The sequence below is a fragment of the Narcine bancroftii genome, chromosome 9 (genome assembly GCF_036971445.1).
Source record: "Narcine bancroftii isolate sNarBan1 chromosome 9, sNarBan1.hap1, whole genome shotgun sequence".
Lineage (NCBI taxonomy): Eukaryota > Metazoa > Chordata > Chondrichthyes > Torpediniformes > Narcinidae > Narcine > Narcine bancroftii.
Window position 1 is genome coordinate 91,565,801 of NC_091477.1, and position 21,998 is coordinate 91,587,798.

The window sequence follows — 21,998 nt, forward strand, 5'->3', positions numbered from 1 at the left end:
GTGGACACAGCCCAGGACATCAGGGGAAAACACTCCCGTCCATCGAGAACATCTACGGAGAACAATGTCATTGGAGAGCAGCAGCAATCATCAAGGATCCACACCACCCAGAACACACTGTTCTCAGTGCTACCATCAGGAATATGCCATAAGACTCACATCACCTGGTTCAGGAACAACTGTTACTCCTCCAACATCAGACTGCTCATCTATTAATTTAATTAATGACTCATTTAATGACTCTTACTTTTGCACTTTATTTTTCTCTCTCTATTGAACAGTTAGTTGTTTACATGTGTACATTGTATACAGAATATTTTTGGACTACTATTAAGTGGTAATTTGCCCATAGGAAAAAAAATCTCAGGGTTGTGTGATGTCATATATGTACTCTGATAATAAATCTGCAATCTAACAGGCTACTCCAATAACACACAAAACTTAATTTCCATTACTATTGGATTCCTTTATTTATTAAATAACAGATGTATTCTTCCAGATGCAGTGGCAATAATTTTTTGAAGGACAGAATCTAATGATACCTGTCTTTATTTTGACATGCTCAGTCTACTTAATATCAAAAACATTTTGCATGGTAAAATTCTGCAAATGCAAGGTGTCAGAGGCACATACAAAATAGGGTATTGAGATCCAAGTGAACTGAGCAACCAACTGGTTAAGGAGAGAAACAGATGGAAGATTATCAGCATATGGATGTAACAGGAAATGTATAAGCAGATAAAATCAATGCTAGATCAAGTGCAGGAAGGGAAATATATAAACAAATTACTGGATAATGGAAATCATGGGGGAAAAGAAGGTCTCATTTTAAATTTCACACTTAAAATTCAACAGTTAATGACAGTTTAACGATGTTACGATGTTTCTTTGTGTTAATTGTTAAAGTGTGGTCTATACTAAAAAAAAATCACTGAAAGCTAATCTAAGTTAATTAAATATTCATGCTTCAGCTATTCATTGATCAAAGCACACTTACACTGTGTGCAATTCTGGTTGTCCCATTATAGAAAGGATGTGGAAGCTTTGGAGAGTAAACAGGTTATCAGGATGTAGCTTAGGTTAGACAGTATGAGATATAGGAAGGGATTGGACAAACTTGGGTTGTTTTCTTCAGTGTATAAAACCATTAGAGGCATTGATAGGGGGCACAGCCAGAATCTTTTCCCCAGGTCAAAATTATCACACACTAGAGGACAGTCAGTCAGGGTATGGGGAAAGAAGATTAAGGATGATATGCAAGGCAAATATCTTTACCCAGGGTGTTGTAAGTGCCTGGGACAGGCTGCCCAAAGAAGTGGTGGAAGCAAATACAAGAATCGTGTTAAAGAGTCTTTTTGATGGATGCATGACTGTGAAGGGGATAGAGTGATATCAACTGGACACAAGCAGCAGATTTTATAGTTTGATTTGGCCTGTTCCTGTGCTGCATTGTTCTATAAATTGAACAGATGCAATGGTGGCCTATTAAGTCATTTCAAAGTGGCACTGAGCTTCTAACAAATGGCTCATGCGGCACCTTTATGCTGGGCTATTGTTTTTTAAATATACTGCAGATAGGCATTAAGTCCATCTCCCTTACTGGCAACAGTCAGGAGATATCCACAGGAAAGAAAAATGTGTCTGTGTATGTATCCATGTAGCAGTTAAGTGGTGAAGGCATTGACAACTCAACAGTTTAAAAAAAAGGTGCCTTACCATTCTGGTATCTTGCTAACCAGTAGAGACCGACAACATTAATCCAAGTTTCCCTTCAATGATCCAGAAGAAAGTCCAGAAAGAAATTATGTGATTTATTTGCTAGACCACTGGGTGATAACTGGCTCTTTTACTTCTATACTCATACATTAAAACATGTTTGGCATCGAGTTAACTGAAACCTGAAGTGATGGCAAGCATTTAAGCCTGTGAGAGTTGGTTTACTACATGACATTGCATATATGCCATTTTACAGGAGTAAATCTTACTGCTTATGTTTTGGTACAACTGTCTTTTCTGCTATTATAAGCACTGAATTTAGATTTCCAGTCTGACATATAAGAGTTCCATCGATGGAATTCCTGCTTCCACTGTTGTTCAACTTCATCCATATGAGCTGGGAAAAAAGTTGAAATTCATATTTAACTTCTCAGTAACAAAGTTTATAGCACAGAACATTTAATCATTAATATGGAGCAGCTGATTAAACGTTCATGTCACTGTCAAATTATTAAATGAGTATCAGCAGAGAAAATATATCAATTATATGAATTGCACTGTGCGAGTTATTGTCTGCTACATTTTTAGATTTTTTTTTTCCAGAGGCTTGATGCTCTGTGCTAATTTTGTTTTGTACAACATCAAGGAGTGATTTCACTGCAAAGTGTGCTCCATATGGTATTTATCCTTTTTTGGCTCTGTAAAATGACTCTGTAAATACCAGCAGCTTGAGGCTGACAGTGATGCACAGCAAGCTGAGTGTACACTTCTTGGCACCTTCCCATTACTATTCAAAGAATGGGAAAAAAGTCAAAGACAAAAACAAAACAGAACAAACATTAGCTCAATTTGCCTCATATCATCTATTGATCATTAGCTGAAGAAGGAGCTAATTTATAAACAGCCATAGCTATGGTAATTATGAACATGTTTCTCAGGATATATTAGAACAAACAGAATCTCAGTATAGCACAAAGTAAAAACTTGACTTTGAGCAGACAACGTCTATGAGATTGGCAAATGATAAGTTTGATTATGAGCTTTTCCATAGAAAATTTTTATTCATGTGTGATTTTTTTAACGACTATTTTTAATTGAAGGAAAACAAGGCAAATAACTTTAAAATATCCAAATGTAGCATTAAAATAAATTGGTTTACATTTCTTTATTTGTTTCCATGTGTACGTTGAGTCAGTTTTTTTTGCACTACTAATAAGTAGTGATGCTGTTTTGCCAACATAAAAATAGAATGTGATGTCATGTATGTACTCTGACAATAAATCTGAAATCCCATGCACTTCAACACAATAGGAAAGATTGTGGGATTGAGGTATTCTCTGAATGGCTTAGGTGTGCCACTGGTAGTTACTGTGGGAAGTGGGTGTGTAATTAAACAATTGAACCTTGGAAAAGATGGAAATACTCCAGGATATTAGGAAGCGTGACTTACAGAGCATATCTATAGCTCTGACCTGCACTGTAGCACAGCTTTAATGTGACCCATCTAGTTAGCTTCTGATAAACAGCGATTCATAAAATGTTGATGGGAGGTGCCCTAAATAAAGGCAAGGTCATTACATCAAGAATAGATGATCAGGCTGTTTTATTGGTGAAGGCAAAATTTAGTACAAATGTATTTCAGGTCTGGTTGCATGCAGGCAAGAATTGCTTCCTTTGTTGAGGAGCTGCAAGCAGAATTTAACATGTGCAAGTATCAGCAAATAACTCCAGTTCTAGCCTTATAACAGAAGCAAATTCATACATGAAGTTTTTGAAGATGGTGGGCCTAGGATATTATCTTTGAAAATCCTGCAGCATGTCTTAAGCATGGGTTGATTGACCTCTTCCAACTAACCAAGAGTAGTTGTCATTCTATGTACGCAGACTTCAGTTTTATTCGGGTACCCTAATGCCACCTTCAGTCATATGTTGCCTTGATATTAAAGACAGTTATTCTCAACCATATTTCGAATTCAGCTCTCTGGTCCATACTTACACCAGGGCTGCGATAAGACTTGGAGGTAACAATAAACCGATTAGTGCACCACTTTATAGCACTGTCAATGACACCATTCATTTCTTTATTGATTGAGGGTCACATAGTTAGGTGGTAATTAGCCAGGATATACATAGGCAGTATTAGTTGATAATATTGTTGTACAATTTTGGAACTTTTAGAATACTACAACTGGATCAGCCAGTACTATTGCCTGGTTCTCTGGTGCTTGCTATACTCAATGCTCTCAGCCACTTTTTGACATCACAAAGTGTTTACAATTTGGTGAAGATTTGGTTTATGGTTGAGGAAATGTTATGGACAAATTTGGGTGACATGGTTAGCGCAACGCTGTTACAGTGATTGGGGTTTGAATGCCGTGCTATCTGTAAGGTTTGTGTGCATTCTCCCCATGTCTGCATGAGTTATCCCGGGGGTGGGGGGTTCTAGTTCCTCCCACCATTCGAACTATACCAGGAAGGTTAATTGGGCGGCACAGGCACGTGGGCTGAAATAGCCTGCTACCCTGCTGTATGTCTAAATTTATGATAAATAAAAAATAATTTGTTCAAAATGTACTAGGGTGTAGGTTAATGGGGTATAAATTGGGGGGCAATGACCCATGCTGTATGTTTAAATATAAAAAAAAATTAAAATTTAATTAAAAATTTAAATTTAAAGCTGAGCTGGATTTCTCACTGGACATGGCTGTGGTGGCTTCAGCCTCATTGTTTTGAGCCTCCTTTTTGCTGTTCAATTTTCCACCAACATCCACAACTAGATGTGGTACAACTGCAAAGCTTTAATCTATTGGATTGTTTAGATTTGTCCATTGCATGCTGTTCAGCACACATATTTTGCACTCCTGTGTCAGAGTTTCACTAGGCAAGCCCCTCATTTTTAAGTTAGCCTTTTGTTGCCCCTGGCATGTCCTGTTCATCCGCTAGTATAAATAGTAGAGTTGGGGAAAGCTATTCCAAGAGATTACAAATCACAAATAAACAAGCAATAATTAGTGAACAACACATCAGATTCCACAATAATTTTTCTTACCTGTCTTTTGTAACAATTTTGGAAGAAATACATTACAGAAGGTACACTGTTGAGCACGGTATTTCATATAAATTTTTGTTGCTTCCGTGTTTAAAGTTATATATTGCTGTTCTGTGTGTGTATATTCAGGCCATGTCATTCCTTGAATTTTGGGTTCATTTGGGTTACTTTTTATGAAAAAATAGAAAAGGCAATTAAATACATCCACTTTGAGACAAGTTAGAACTTAGCACCATGAAGACTAATCCACGGTGCAACTTTAACTGGAAATGGTTGATTGAAAGTACAACTGAAATAGTTGAAAAGACCATTTATTTGCTATGCTTTGAAAGGAAATTAAATCATATGTTTCAAGAGTTGAGAGAGTTTAAATGCTAGCATCCCCCCATCTGAATACAACCTACTAAACTCATCATGCAACAATATCAACCTTTATATATGCTGAACTCAGACGTATGCTTATGTAATTAATAATTCCACAAAATAATAGAAATCCTTGTTTTATGGGAAAGATCAACGGTGAATTTAAGTAAACAGATTTTTAAATTCCCTTCAAACTGAATGTGAGAAAAAGGATAAATTCAAAAGAGCTGTTAATAGATCTTGAGAAGTTTGAGGAACACATTAGGTCAAGCAACATCCTTGGAAAGAAATGGTCAGTCAACATTTTGAACAGCACAACCCTGTCGAGTCAACAATGGGAAGGGGAGATAGCAAGCACAAAAAAGGAGAGGGGTAAGAGTTAGAGAGAAGGCAATAGTAAATGGACAGATGAAGGTGTGAGAGTTGAGACTGTCAAGGGAGTGGGGGTAGAGACTGCTGTGGGAGTATGGAGGAGGCAGAGAATGAAAAACACATACTGGAATTGGCTATGGGAATGGGAATATGACAGACAAATGGAGACAATGGAACTGGATCAAAGTGGGAGTTACCTAAAATTGGAAAAATCAATGCTCATACTGTTGGGTCAGAGACAATCCAGGCATAAATGATGGGCTGTTCTTTAGGTTTGATGGAAATTAGAAGGATTAAAATGGCCGGTGACCAGGAGTTACAGCCAGCACACAGGATAGACTACAGCCCAATGCACTTGGTCTCACTGATGTGAAGAAGTCCATTGACGTGCAACAAAAAGTCTTGCACCAATTGCAGCCAAAAGTGCCTTGGAGGGTGGAGGGAAGAACAAACCAGGGACTCTGGGAAGAGCAGCCCTTGATAAAAGAAGAAAGAGGTGGGGAGGGGAAGATATGGTTGGCAATGGGATGTTGTTGTTGGCAGAATTGTTAAAGAATGGTGTGCTAGATACAGAAGGTGTTTGCCTGAACCAAAAGAACTCCATCATTATTCTGACTAGGAGGAATCAGGGTGAAATTAGGTCAATGCAGCTAAGGGCTTCATCAGGTGGTGGGGGGTGGGTATGTTGAATGTCTGGAATGAATGTCTTTCCACTCTGCACAGTATTCCAGACAAAGTTAAATGATTTAAAGTACAAGATTTCACACTTTACCTTACAGGTAGGTTGAATAATTTTAAGCCTAACCAACTGACTTCCTTCCTCCATTAACTGAGTGTAAAGTTCTATATTTCAAATGAATACTGAAACAATCAATAAATCACTTTTTCAACTGTAAAAAATGAATGTATATTGTATTTGCAGGAAGCAAATTACACATAGATCACAAAAATCAATGGCTTACCCGGATTTTGCAAAATTTGCCCAGTAGCGCATCATGTTTCTACTGAGAGTTTTCTCTGCCAAAGTATAATTCAGCTTTCCATTAAGAGGCATTCCAAACATGAATTCTATCTCATAGCCATGCATAACTCCCATCCATTTTGGCCAATCTGCATTGGATGCATGGTGATCAAACAAATAGACATAGGCAGTATTTCCGCATTCAGCAATCTTATTAGCAAAATGCATCAAGGGACATATGAAATTGCGATCTCCAGCCACAGCAGCCAAAGCGTCACGATTTTTTGTTGCATTGTTCTTATCTGTCCAATCGGTATATTGGAAAACGACAGCCTCCACTCCAATATCACCAGCATCAGGAAAAGTCATCTTTATACCTTTTAGGAACTCTTCACGAGTAATTAGACTTTCTGTGTCTTTTTTGAAACCAGGAGCCTCATATACCAAAAAGTAACTTCCCTCATCTTTGTTCACACCTGCTAAGATTTGAATTTTTTTAAATTTTTTCATTTGAATTAATTCATCAGGAAGATCACTGAGAAAATCTCCATCAACTATAGGTGCAAAAACACATCCAGAGAGAAGGCTACCAGTTACGATTCCAAGACTGTTAACTACTATTTCTTCAGGATTCTTACGCCGAAGACAGTTCACGAGTTCTGTATCATCATTGAAAGCACAATCAAGCCGCTGAGCCAAGATTGAAGCCCTCCGCTTCGCTTCAGCACCTTGTAAAACAGCCCAGGGAGCATTGGATGAGCCACTTTGCATTATGGCTCTAGTAAAGAGAGAATGGCTTTTAGGTGAAAGAATATGTAGATGGATTGAAGCTGCTCCAGCGCTCTCTCCAAACAAGGTCACATTGTTGGGATCTCCTCCAAATGCCATTATATTATCTTGAACCCACTGAAGTGCTAAACGTTGATCAAACAATCCCATGTTCCCACGAACATCATTGCTATCAGGCAAAGCTAAAAAACCTAAAGCACCCAATCTGTAGTTCATGGAAACGACAATTACATTCTCAATGTAAGCTAGATATCTGCCATCATAAACCATAAGGGAAGAGGTGCCCGATGCAAAGCCTCCACCAAAAATCCAAATCATAACCGCTGCTCTGTTTGGTTTTGGTGATGGAACCCACACATTAATATAAAGGCAATCTTCACTAAGTTGAGTATTAGGATTCCACATTTCCTCCCAGGCATAACCAGAAGAGTTGTCAACATACTGGTAACAAGTATTTGGATGTCTGTCTGCATTCCACAGCCCAGACCAGGGTCTTCGAGGTTCTGGTTTCTTAAATCTAAGTTCACCAACAGGAGGCTCTGCATATGGTATTCCCAGGAAAGCTGTGACTGTTCCTGAAAGAACATTTAAAGATGTCCCCTTTACTTTTCCTTGTTTAGTTGTGACCACTATTTCTTCTTCAGATGGTGTACTGTTGAGGGGTTCAAAAGTCAGAAGGAGCCAAAGCACCGGTATATGGAATTTAAACAAAATTGGTTGCAAGGTGAGCCTCATAACTGCGTGCAGCACTGAAAAGAATTGAATCACAAAATTACATCTTGTTTATAAAATTCAAAATACTAGTTTTTCTTGAGAAGAAAACTATTTGAGTATGCCCATTTCACAATACTGAAAGTTAATTTATCAATGTGGCTAAGTTTACATTCTTAAGAATCCCACTCGACAGAATTTTTAAAGATCACAAATGATCCTGCAGCTAAAATCTTATAACATAAATAGGATGCATTTTAAAGTAGCAAACACAATACTTCCAAATTATCTGATGTTGATATGGAGGACAAAATTAGAGGATGATTATGCAGCAGACAAACTTACTGTTAAATCAAAGTGCTTAAAAGTCTAAAGGTCTGCTTGGAGTTGCCTTTGTTCCTTGTGTGGAAATTTTGGATATCCAAATAAAAGGACAACCCCAAATAGTCACACAGCTGGCTACCAATGCCAGAATTAACTGCATTATCAATGTACTCCTCATGAGAAAGGAAATTTTCTGTAGATTTTAGTCTTTTAAGTTTGTTTATTTTAATGAGGAGAAGTGGCAGTGGGAAAAGGAGAAGTAGGAGTTTATATCTTTTTAAATTTAATCAAATTGATTTGAATACATTTTGTTTAATTGTTTCCAATTTAAAATTGTTTCAGATTAACTGTATTGAAACATATTAAGATTATTTCTGGAGACCTTCATAAACTATCCCTTTATTAGCTTTGACAGCCAGTACATCTGAGATCTGATTACAACTGGATCTCATAGAATTATGGATGTCCATGGGGAGTGGTGCAAGGGGAGACTGGAAAGGGCTGAACCAGTTGTACTTCCAACCAGCTGTGGCGTAGCAAAGCCAGTATTCCACTCCAATAAAGAATGCATTTAGTGCAAACAAAGAGCTCAGATGGCTTGAGGGTCGGTGTCAGGTTCTGTTGACATAAAGAATAAAAACATCTTCAATTTTCCCTTAGAATGGGAATGATGCTAGATAGAAGGCATTTCTGACCCATCAGTCATTATTTTGAGAAGAGAACTTTGACACTTCTTCCTTTCTAAGTTAGCATTGGTTTGTGCGATGCCTATAGCATGAGCCTTCTGTTTATTTTCACATACTTGAAGTGCACAGATTCAATCCTTATTCAGATGTTCAATGCTAAATCTGATGCATTGATTTAGTACTACCATATTTTTATGGATATAAGACACATTATATGCATTTTTACAAACCAGGTCTCTCTCGCTCTCCCCACCCCCTTCCCCCCCAGCAAGTTATATGCATGTGTGCGCTATGTGAGAATATTTTTATATGTTGAAACAACGCACACAATTTATAGTGGGAAAGTTGCACTGGCAATTTATAGTGAGCGTGGGAATGCAATAGAGGCAATGAAAGAACGTGCACAATTTATAGGGGACGTGGGAATTGGGTGCATACATAATAGCAACATTCTAAATTTTGATCTTGGGAATATCTCTGGCCTTAGTGCCATGGTATTACGAGAAAGGATATTCTGGCTAAGGCACTGCACCTTATCAATGTTCTCCCGGAGGGAAGAGATAAACATATTAAGTGCTTCTGATCTGAGATATTAGGATGATTCTGCCCTATGGCATCAGTTTAATCATCCTCATTACATCAAATCAAACATAAATTTCTCCATTGCACACTATTTTTTAACAAGGTTTCTTTAAAAGAAAGCTTTTTCAATCATGACAGAATAAAAATCCTGCTCAACTCTGAAGCCTTGTCTTCGATCTACTTAATTGATTCCTCTCCAAGGCTTTTGTTAATGTGTGCCAGGAGGGTATCATCTATGTAATGGGTGATTGACACCTCTGGAGGAAATTGAATGGGTGTAAATTGTGGGAGATTAACTGTTTACATCCGGTACCGCACGGATGGCAGTCTCTTCAATCTGAGGCGCCTGCAAGCTCACACCAAGACACAAGAGAAACTTGTCCGTGAACTACTCTTTGCAGACGATGCCGCTTTAGTTGCCCATTCAGAGCCAGCTCTTCACTGCTTGACGTCCTGCTTTGCGGAAACTGCCAAAATGTTTGGCCTGGAAGTCAGCCTGAAGAAAACTGAGGTCCTCCATCAGCCAGCTCCCCACCATGACTACCAGCCCCCCCACATCTCCATCGGGCACACAAAACTCAAAACGGTCAACCAGTTTACCTATCTCGGCTGCACCATTTCATCAGATGCAAGGATCGACAATGTGATAGACAACAGACTCGCCAAGGCAAATAGCGCCTTTGGAAGACTACACAAAAGAGTCTGGAAAAACAACCAACTGAAAAACCTCACAAAGATAAGCGTATACAGAGCCGTTGTCATACCCACACTCCTGTTCGGCTCCGAATCATGGGTCCTCTACCGGCATCACCTAAGGCTCCTAGAACGCTTCCACCAGCGTTGTCTCCGCTCCATCCTCAACATCCACTGGAGCGCTTTCATCCCTAACGTCGAAGTACTCGAGATGGCAGAGGTCGACAGCATCGAGTCCACGCTGCTGAAGATCCAGCTGCGCTGGATGGGTCACGTCTCCAGAATGGAGGACCATCGCCTTCCCAAGATCGTGTTATATGGCGAGCTCTCCACTGGCCACCGTGACAGAGGTGCACCAAAGAAAAGGTACAAGGACTGCCTAAAGAAATCTCTTGGTGCCTGCCACATTGACCACCGCCAGTGGGCTGATCTCGCCTCAAACCGTGCATCTTGGCGCCTCAGTTTGGCGGGCAGCAACCTTCTTTGAAGAAGACCGCAGAGCCCACCTCACTGACAAAAGGCAAAGGAGGAAAAACCCAACACCCAACCCCAACCAACCAATTTTCCCCTGCAGCCGCTGCAACTGTGTCTGCCTGTCCTGCATCGGACTTGTCAGCCACAAACGAGCCTGCAGCTGACGTGGACTTTTACCCCCTCCATAAATCTTCGTCCGCGAAGCCAAGCCAAAGAAAAGAAGAAAGAACTGTGGCAGACAGTGGGACAATGGAATGTGTTTTGTTTCATGTCCCAAGTAAATACAAATTGCTCATGAGGCAGAATGTAGAATACTACACCCACACGTGTGTGCTATACAAAAATATAATTTCTTGATTATCCATAATTAAACCCAGTACCACAAGCATAAAATGGATTTCCATTTTCATTCATCATGCCAATAATCCAGGAACAGAATGGCAATGACAAAGAAAGGAAGACCCTCTGCATGAAAGTGATCCTATAGAAAATGAATGAGCTGAAAGGGTACAGCACAGAGACAGAGAAATGGTAGCTGCCTTCCCTACCAGGAGGTCCTTATTATCAAAGCACAGGTTGTTGAGTTTTCTAGAGCTAATGCAAAGAATCCCAGCCTCAATGACTTGGCTATATCATCTCATTAAAGCTACCCAGTGGATGCCTTTTAATTCTATAAATTAGAAAAAAGAAAAACACCGAATCAGTTTGTTATATCACAGATAGAGATAAGATTTATTTTGTGTTCCAAGACTGACTGAGCAAAATTAGCTCTCAATTCTGGATGATAAAACCAAGTTTGTTGCCTGGCTACGAATTACATCACTTTCCCTGACAACTAATTGAAACTCTGCCAGTCTATTCACAAACCTGAGCATCACATTTCACTCTGAAATGGGCTGCAAACAAGCCTCTTTTTCCATAACCAATAGCTCATCCATTTTTTAAACCTTCATGGAAGTCTGAAGACACTCTCCTCAATAGTTCCAATGCTTACCTGGATGGCCTTCATAAATTTAAAACACATTTACTGGTATCCTAACTTATGCCAAAATCCATCTACCATCATCCCTAGGCACTTTGGCCCCCTCTCCCGTAACAAATATTTTGTTGCCTTGCCCCTTACCATCTCTCTAATTAGCTGCAATGACCAGAGAAAGACTAGAATGGTTTTCCTATCACTTCCACTCCAACTCTCAGGGCCTCTAGGAACTTAGCCTCTGCTTCCACTGAGGTTTTCATCAACTCAAAGAATCCTTGCTCCATCCTATCAAAACCAATGAAGACAGCTATCAAAATCTCCAGCAAAAAAAAATCTCAGCCTTGTCAGACTTGAAAACAACAATTATCATATGGGTTACTGCCTTTGTCCTCTATCTAATGGATAGGGCAACTAAATAATTAACTGAATGTAGCCATGCAGTTAGAACCTCAAAGCCTCCATGTATTCTTGCATCTTGTTGAGCAACCTTTACCAAATTCTTAGTCTCACCCTTGAGGTTTTAGATAACTGTCTTTCAATCTAGTCTTGAGAGTTGTGAAGTGGCTCATGAAGTCAATACACTGATCCACAGACTGAGGTGGATGCGTTTAGTGGGGTGCATTGGTGGGATGTTTGGGAAGCTCAGTGATACTCCCAAATTTATTGGGCAACCAAACAGACCAAAAAGCTTTCCTAGACATTTTCCTTCTCCATTTTGACAGCCATAAACCAGAATTTTCAATGAGCTACTGAGAATGTTTTACAGTAAAATCCCCATTCAAGCAACCAACAATCTTAAACAACCAGCAAAAAAAAATCTCATGGAAAATAAATTGGTAAAAAATACAGAAGTTTAAAAGTGGTGCACCCTAATGGTTAGTTTGCCAATCACATAGCACGCAATCTCAAGCAACTGAAAAATTCACTTACCTGGCATCTACCAATCCCTGTAGATGCTGGATACCGGGGGTTTTATTGTACTAGTTTGGAGAACACCTCAAATATTATCTCTGTCCTCTTGGAGATCTAGTGCTTTGACTGAACATGGACCGAGATCGTCTTCTGGAAGCCTGGCATCAGACCTGTGGATGAAGCAGCACCCATCAAATTTGTCTGTACACAATTACAGCTTTGCTTTTGAGTGTGACGGCCTGGGATAGCATGCTGGCATTGGTTTTCTTATCCTATTAGTGGATTTCAATGTTGTAGAGGCATCATTGATGGCATCTCCACAGTGCTTTGAGGTGCATGCTTTGCATGGTCTCAGAAGCATATGAATCACAACCGCCCAGTAGGTCAAATGTTTGGAGCCTCTCCTGTTACCACTTGGGCCATTTTCTAAATTCAATTTAGATGAACAGCATGGTAAAAGGCACTTTTGGCCCACAAGTCCTTCCCGCCCAAATGCACCCAATTAACCTACACCCCTTGTACGTTTTTGAATAGTGGGAAGAAATTGGAGCACCCAGTGGAAATGCAATGAGACATGGGAAGAACATACAAATTCCTTACAGATAGCATGGGATTTGATTCCCAGATCCGGTTGCTGGTGTCTTAACAACATTGTGCTAACCACGACACTAACCATGTCGCCTCTTTATTATCATATCCTGGGGATATGAATTTTGTATATTCGTCAGGACTTCATGATTTCTCACTAAGTAGGCACATTTAGACATACAGCTTTTTACTTAGTAGTGCTAATGTCAAGGTGATCATTTATTTCTATACTGGGCATATCATTGTGCGGTTGCTCGAAGCCTAGCTTTCATAGCAATCTTTTAGTTTCATTGTCACAATAATATATTCTACCTTTCAGAATATTCAATTTCACAGCTGTTTTGGTAGACTTGAACTCATTTTTCCAGAGCATTGTTTCAGATCTCTGAATGCAACGTGTAACTGTGGAACACAATGTGTTATTCCTCTTCTCTCCACCTCTTAATCAAAAATGCACATTTCCATTATTGGCTACGGTTCCCTTTTTTAATTCTTTGCCTCAGGAGGCTCATCTGGAAGATACAACTATATTTCAAATGCTCCAATTCCAATTTTATAATGTATTTGTCCATTTTGAAGTCCATCTGCCACACAACAGGCTATTTCTTTAAGAATAACAGATGGGGGTGAATTTTGCTCTGTCATGCAAGTTTGAAATGGCATCTTTAATACCCTCACCTAATTAAGAGTCCCACTAATTACCCTACAGTATCCTCTGACCTAATCATTTCAAATCTTCAATGCAGAAGCTAATGAAAGGTTTTCAGAAATAAAACATGAACAGTGACAAAAGTATGATTCACTATTCCAACCATTTCTGCAAAAAAAAATTGTTTGAACATGTTTTCCAGATCAGCCATTTTTTAATTCTCAACGCATAGCTTATTCATTTTTCATCTCTTGAATAATGGAACCACCCCATAATTCACATGAGACAGCCAACACTTCAAGGAATTAGTGACTGAATGAGTCAATAACTCAAGGCTGTTTAAGAAACTGTTCTTAAGTACTTTATGGTAAAGACATCAAAAACAGCAAAATAATCAGTTTACATGCATTCATTTTAACCAACAAAAACTCATTATATTTTACAAGCGCTATTAAAGAATTGCAAGGATTTAAAAAATCTGGTTTTGTTGTACTAATTATAAGCAAAAACATTCTGGAGACAGATAAAATTATGGTCTAATTCTTCCACCTTTATACTTTGAAGAGAATTACAAAGAAGATAAATTTGACATCAAACTGGGAAAAAGGATCACACTCCATATAGATAAATTCATGCCTATTCCTTTAAGTGAAGAAAGCTGCTTTCATCCAACATATCTATGTTTACAAATGGCCAACTTCAATTAAAGCAAAAGATACTGGCTGCAGTGTATTCAAAACTAAGGGAAATTACGGAATGGCACTGCACAGAAGTGAATGTAAGATTTTTTGTTGAAATTAAGGCCTTGGTGGAGGTGGTAGGAAAAACATGTGATCTCTTTATGGGAGAGCCTCTGCAAAATATCTATAAAAGTAATGGCAGAATAAAGCTGTCACAATCAATGTTCAAGTACAAGAGGTCATGTTGTGCTACACCAATGTGGTCAATAGCTTCACTTGTGCAGACATTTGAGGGCTGTCGCCTGCTAAGGAAACGACCACTCTTCTTAATTAAGAAGAACTGAACATAATGGTTACACCAAAGCCCTACATAGTTTTAGAAACCCATCCTTACTTTTGTACTTGATCCTTTTTTCAGTAAAGGCTAACATCACATTTGCTTTTCTGAGTATTTTATTTCATGCTAACTTTTCTTCCCACAAAACCGCTGTTATCTAGAATTCAAACAACTGGCAGCCTCAAGCAACTGACAAAAAAAATCACAGAAAAATAAATAGGTAAAAAATATGGAAGTTTAAAATTGGCACGACTCACTGTTAGTTCACCAATCTTAAGAAACAAAAAAATTCACTTATTCCATCTACCAATCCCTATAGGTGCCAGATACCAGGGGTTTTACTCTACCAACGCGTCAAGAAACAAAAACACAAAATGCTGGAAAAGCTCAGCAGGTCAGCCAACATCTGTGGGAAAAAAAATCATCAATATTTCAGGCCTTTGATTGTTCCTTTTATCCCACAGATGCTACGAAATCAGGTCATCCTTGAAGACCATTTACATTTTCCTCTAAAGTTAGCTGTTTCCCACTAACAGCACTGAGTTAGACCATTAAAGCCAGCAAAGACACTCAAAACAGGCATGATAGAAATTCAGGAAATTATTAGTTGAGAATATGAGCCAACCAGTAAGCTCAGATTTGTAAATTTGGTTATATTTCAGAAGACCTCTTCTGGATCCAGCAATGTTGAGGCAACAGTGAAGAAAGCACGCCACTATCTCTACTCTCCAAGAAATCTGAGGAGATATGGTGTGTCATCAAATACAGGAGCACTGAAAAAAGTATACTAATTGGTGCATCACAACCTAGTTTGGTAACTTCAGTGCCTAGGAATGTAGACAACTAGAAGATAGCAAACATAGCCAAGTCCATCACAGGCTCTCAGCTTCTTCCATCCATTGAATGATTCTCTGTAAGGCATTGCCTCAAGAAGGCAACCAGTGACATAAAGGACCCCCACCTTGATTACAACCTCCTCTCACTGCTATGTTTGGGCAGAAAGTATAAAAGCCTTAAGATCAGCATTGCCACATTCAAGAATAGTTTCTTTTCAACAGCTATCAGGGTCTTCAACCTCCAGCTGTTACACTGATCATATAACCATTTATAGCACGAAAACAGGCCATGTTGGCCCTTCAAGTCCGTACCGGTTCACTTGAACAACTCCACTAGCTCCTCTGCAAACTCCTGAGGAAGTAGAGGCTTTCTTCATGATGCCATTGGTGTGTTGGAACTACTCAAACATCACTAAAGGCCAGTCTTCAGTATTTGAATGCCAATTTTACCCTTGCACTGTTAACTGAATATTTACGATCTATCTAGTATGTGACATTCCTTTTTCAAGTAATTTGTTTTTATTCCCCATGAAGTACCTGTTTGGCTACAGTATGCAAGGTACATTGAACAATATATATTGACAATAAACTCATTATGATTATTTTTCTAGTGTTCTGAAAATATTGTAAAATTGGTGGATACATGGCTGGTGAATGACACAAGAAAGACAAGGAGTGGAACTGTTAGTGAATGGGGATTTAGGGTCCCTTTACATGGCACCAGAATTTGATGCATTGTTCAGACACTCCCAGCAGAACGAAAATGTATCCCTTATTCTTGCTGTGTCTGCAGTTGCTTAACGTATGACTAGGGGCAAGAGCTGCATCGAGACCACCACAAATTGTGACAGTAAGGCTGCAGTGCTCCTTCTATGAAGGCAATGACATGCTAGTGATCCACTTTGTCACACATTTTATACACCGTCCTTGTGCTTGAGCTCTTGAAGCATGTCACCAAAGCGAGCAGCTTTCCTTGACTTTTTCCATGGTTACTCATTGATGTATTATAAAAGCACAGAAGGAAGATGATCCATTGCAAAGTATATTTGGTAGTGATGCCCAGTTGAAGTATGAAGTTCCATTTCAGCTATATCTAGTTCGAAAGAAAAAAGTAAATTGCAGAAAATTGAATGAGAGTGAGAGAAATTTTAAGGACCAAAAGGTGGGGTCAAGCTGAATGGAGCTGTTCCAAAAATGAGCTCTCTTCCCCACCCCCCCCCCAACCAAATCTATAGGGAATTACATTAAGTTAGCATACAAAATGCAGTTTCATTTGGAAATTGTTTGATGATGGGAAAATGTGAGGTTTCCCAGACAGAAAGATACTACTAAATGGGGAAGTATACGCATTGAACCAGTGTTTTGAAGTGTACAGAATCTTTAGAATGAATGGGGAATAGTGTCTGGCGGTGACATCACACTGGATGTGGCAGAATTTGCAAAGAATAAGCATTTCAATGTGAAGGGTGGGAGAGTGTAAACTGAGGGAAAGGGCTGAGAAATGCAGAAGGGCTACAATTATTCTGGAGGAGGAGAGGGTAATATGTCATAGTGGAATAACAATGTGGAATGGAGACAATTGAAAGTATCGCCTATGCTGCAAGGAGGGAAAGGAAGCACTGGTCAGAGCTGTTGTGGTGGTGGAGAAATGGAATGAAGTCCTTAAACCACAAAGGCCAGGGATGGCAGGAAGTAGAATTAAAATAGGAATAAAGTCACCAAGCCTGTAGGGGACAATGGTCATCAGTCCATCGCCAAAAGTAGACAGCAGACTTTTAAGAAAATTGATGAAACTTGATCCCTTTGATTACCTTCCTTTTATCATCAGGTAATGGTCTGCTAATGTTAAGCCAGAAGCTTCTGAAGGGAGGAGGTTGTTGTGGTAGCGAAGAACAGTTAAGCTGGGAGGTATGCTGGAGGTGGCTCTACCATCTTGAGATCCGCCGCCACCCCTTCACCCCACTAATGACTCGACTACAACAGTGGTGCTCCACGACCACCTCCTGTTGCATTCGTCTGGCTCTGATGGCATCCTGACCACAGCCACGGTGCTAACCGAGCACCCGAAGTGCAGCCTGGGGAAGCATCAGAGGAAATGCGACCCAGCAAAGGATTCACCTTGCTCCAACTGCGGGAAGAAGAGCCACTACGCCAAAGTGTGCAAGTCCAAACCCCTTCATAGCAGCGCTGCATGTGGATTGTGGGGCCAACATCCCAGACTGTCATCACTTGGAGCCAGCAGTGCCATGTGCAATCTGTGGGGGGGCCGCCATCTTGGGTGGCATTGTTAGGACTCAGCAGCACCATGTGTGGGCCATGGAGGCCGCCATCTTGGGCTCCATCTTTGGGACCCAGCAGCATTGATAGGGGTCACCATTTTGGACACTGCTGCTGCCCAAAACAGCGATGTGCAGCGACTTGACACTGACTTCCATCTCACTCGACCAGGACAGCCCACATCAACTCGCCAGGTCTATGATGGATATTCAGGTAAATGGCCATGTGATGAGTTGCTTATTCAATAGTGGGAGCACAGAGAGATTCATCCACCCAGACACAGTGCAATGTTTTTCTCTCACAGTACTGTCAGTGAATCAGGAAGTCTCCTTGGCATCCAGGTTGCACGTAATGGATGTCCGGGGCTTCTGTGTCGTAACTCTAATGGTGTGGGGGTACTGAATATAAAGACTTTAAACTAATGGTAATGTCGCAGCTCTGCACTGCTGTACTGTTAGGACTGGATTTTCAGTGTCACCTTAAAAATATGACGATGGAGTTCGATGGGCACCATCCAGCCCTCACTGTATGTAATCGTCAGTTTTCGAACTGGCAACCCCAACACTCACCATACACAACCTGCAGTCCCTCCACACTCAAAATTGCCCTCCCCACACTATTTGCCAATCTCACTCCTGACTTAAATCCGTCACCATCAAAAGTAGGCGGTACAGTGTCTTCGTCCGGGCGGAGGTACAGAGCTTACTCAAGGAGATGATCATTGAAGCCTGCACCAACTCCTGGAGAGTGCAGGTAGTGGTAGTATGGAATGGGGAAAAGAATAGGATGATCACTGATTATAGTCAGCCTATTGGATGCATACCCCTTCCCATGCATCGCCGACATGGTCAACCAAGTTGCCCAGTATCGAATCTTTTCGACCAAAGACCTGAAATCAGCATATCATCAAATCCCTATCTGCCCAGAGGACTGTGGGGATATGGCACTTGAGATAGATGGCTGCCTCTCCCACTTCCTGCGGGTATCCTTTGGTGTCACAAATGATTTATTGGTTTTCCAACAGGATCCACGTGGTGGATCAGTACGAGTTGCAGGCTACCTTCCCAAACTTCAATAACATCATCATCTGCGGTCACGACCTGCAGGACCTTGACACCAATCTCCAGAAATTTCTCAAAAGAGCCAAGCTCCTTAACCTTACTTACCACAAGGCCGCGTGAGTGTTTCACACAATCCATCTGACCATCCTTGGCTGTGTTGTGGAGAATGGTGTCATTGACACGGATCCTGAACACTCCTGGAGCTTCCCCTACCACACAGCCTCGAAGCCCTGAAGAGGTGCCTTGGATTCTTTTCTTATTATGCTCAGTTGGTTCCCAATTATGTGGACAAGGCCTGCCGCCTCATTAAATCCACATCTTTTCCCCCTGGCACCAGAGGCCTGTGCTGCCTTCAATCGCAGATATCGCTAGGGCTACAATACATGCTGTGGACGAATCCACCCCATTTCAGGTGGAAAGTGATGTGTCAGACTTCACGCTAGTAGCAACCCTTAACCAGGCAGGCCAGTAGCATTCTTTTCACATACCCTCAGCACTCCTTGGTCGAGAAAGATGCCCAGGCCATTGTCAAGGCAGTGCGGCACTGGTGCCATTACCTGGCCAGTAAGTTGCATTCACGTTTAACAATCAGAGTGGGGTAAAATCAAAAATGATAAAATACTGAGGTGGAGGGTTGAATTGTTCACCTACAATTACAATATTCTGTACGAGCCAGGGAAACTTAATGAACCACCACATAGATCGACTGACTGCAAAACCTCTGCAATGACCTCCGCCATCCGGGAGTTACCAGCTTTCTCACTTTGTTAAAGGACACAACCTGCCATTCTCCATTGACCAGATCAGGTCCATAACAAAGAACTGCCAGTGCAAGCTGCATTTCTACTGGCCAGACAGGGCACAATTAAAGCCACCCGCACCTTTGAGCGACTCAGTGTCAATTTTAAAGGACCCCTCCCCTCCAATGACCGCAATGTGTATTTTCTTAACGTCATTGATGAATACTCGTTTTCCATGTGGCATCCCCTGCTTGACGTGATCGCTGCCAAAGTCATCAAGGCCCTATGCAACCTCTTCACTCTGATTGGTTTCCCTAGTTATATCCATTGACCTTCCTTTATGGGTGAGGTGTTGCACCATTACCTGTTGGACAGAGGCATTGCCACGAGCAGTACCATGAGTTACAAGTGGAGAGGGAGAATGCTATGATTTGGAAGGCAGTCTTTTTGGCATTGTGGTCTAAGGGGCTCTCAGTGTCCTGCAAGCAAGATGGCCTCCTAGAGCCACTCCACTCCATCAGGTTCCTGGTATGTAAGGCCACAAATGCCACACCACATGAACATATATAACCATATAACAATTACAGCACGGAAACAGGCCAATTTGGCCCTTCTAGTCCCAGGAAATCTGTGGCTGGGATCACACTACCAAAAGGTTCCTCCTCCTCCTCCACGTCAACCCGCAATATGCCTATATGGCATACCCAGACAGACACGAAGACACTGTTTCTATCAGGGACTTGGCTTCCTTGGGGCCTGGAAGCCACAGCCTATTGGTTTCTCTACAATAGTCTTCTGAGTAATTGATGGTGCATCAGTTGATAATTAGTGTAGTGTTTTTGTTTAGTTTACTTCTTTTACTGGTTTTCAATGTAACGTAGGTCTCCACACCATTTTTATTATGTGATTTGTTAATACTGTAGCAGTTCTCTAACTGGGACATGACCGGTACACAAAATGGCTGATGAATGAGGCAACCGTGCAGACCCCACGGGGCCAAAGACTTTCGTCCCAGGTGACTACCTGCATGGTGATAAACAGAGGAATGGCAGGAACGCTGTCCAATCAGAGATCAGCGATGCAGTGATGTCACTCCTGTGATCAGCAGCAGGGACAAAATATAAGCAGAGCTGCCCGTGCAATAAATCAGTCTTCGAATTCAGCTCCTCATGTGTGTATGTCTTCTTTCCACACTTTGCTGTGACGTGCATGCTATAATACTTTATTATTTTGTATCTATGTAACATTTACTTAATGAAATTAAAAAATATTGAAAAGAGAAATTGATGAAATAAATGGAGAGGAAGTAAAATTACAAAATAAAAAATCAATTCAGAGTGAGAAAAGGAAGCAGCACAAAATTGGTCAATAATGCAGCAGAAAGGGTGGACCAATCTCAATGCAATAAGGAGCATTCCGAATGTGGACAAGAGAAGATGTAGCATAAGGTTTGGCCTTGGGGCTCACTTCACTTCCTCGAGGGATTTACTCGAATGTGTATATTAGCATCCATGGATTAGAGGTCATTTATCAAGTTCAAGTTGTTTATTTATTATCATCTGTACATATGAAACAACATTTCTCTAGACAATGGTGCACACAATATAGTTTATTTATGTACATAATCATAAATATACATTAATTTTAAACAAATATAAAAAATATTTTGAGATGATTTACTCAGTTTTGAGATACTGATCATCAATCTCACAGCTTGCAGGAAGAAGCTATTTCCCAGCACCTCTTCATCAATCCAATAAAAATAGCAGCACCAGTTAACCGATTTATTAACGAGGCTTGGTTATAGACAACAAATTCTGATTCTGAGGTATAACTGATGACAGGGACCAAAGGTTCAGCAGCGCGTGCTGTGGTTGTCCTCACAGTCATGATCGAGGCAGCAGCCTTCGCACAAGCAGTATCTGCACAGAAAGAGGAACTGTTTGCCCTCACTCAAATGTGTATTTTGTCTAAAGGCCACACCATGGTTATTTATACAGACTCCCAGCATGCTTTTGGGGTGACTCACAACTTTGGTGCTTTATGGCAGACTAGGGACTTCCTGACGGTGGCAGGTATACCTCAGAATCAGAATTTATTGTCATGAAATTCAGTGTTTTGTGGCAACATCATTATACAAACATCTTACAACAATAATACAAAAAATAAAAATAGTAGTGCACAAATAGTAAGGCCGTGTCTTTGTTAATTGATTATTC

The 21,998-nt window shown here is 40.5% G+C and overlaps 1 protein-coding gene across 7 annotated transcripts in view; it reads right to left on the reverse strand.

Moving 5' to 3' along the window:
* Positions 1 to 445: 445 nt before the first annotated feature.
* Positions 446 to 21,998, reverse strand: part of LOC138742437 (cholinesterase-like) — a 34,989-nt gene continuing 13,436 nt past the window's right edge. For 5 of the 7 annotated variants that reach the window (XM_069896814.1, XM_069896815.1, XM_069896812.1 and 2 more), the window contains 4 exons: positions 12,630 to 12,781; positions 6,463 to 7,999; positions 4,766 to 4,932; positions 446 to 2,113 (listed from right to left, as the gene is read on the reverse strand). In XM_069896814.1, coding sequence (XP_069752915.1) covers positions 1,989 to 2,113; positions 4,766 to 4,932; positions 6,463 to 7,999; positions 12,630 to 12,636 — 1,836 coding nt within the window. In that variant the 5' untranslated portion in view covers positions 12,637 to 12,781 and the 3' untranslated portion in view covers positions 446 to 1,988. Of the gene's footprint in view, positions 2,114 to 4,765; positions 4,933 to 6,462; positions 8,000 to 11,268; positions 11,391 to 12,629; positions 12,782 to 21,998 lie in introns of all 7 variants that reach the window. The other 2 variants (XM_069896817.1, XM_069896818.1) reach the window with 2 other exon arrangements.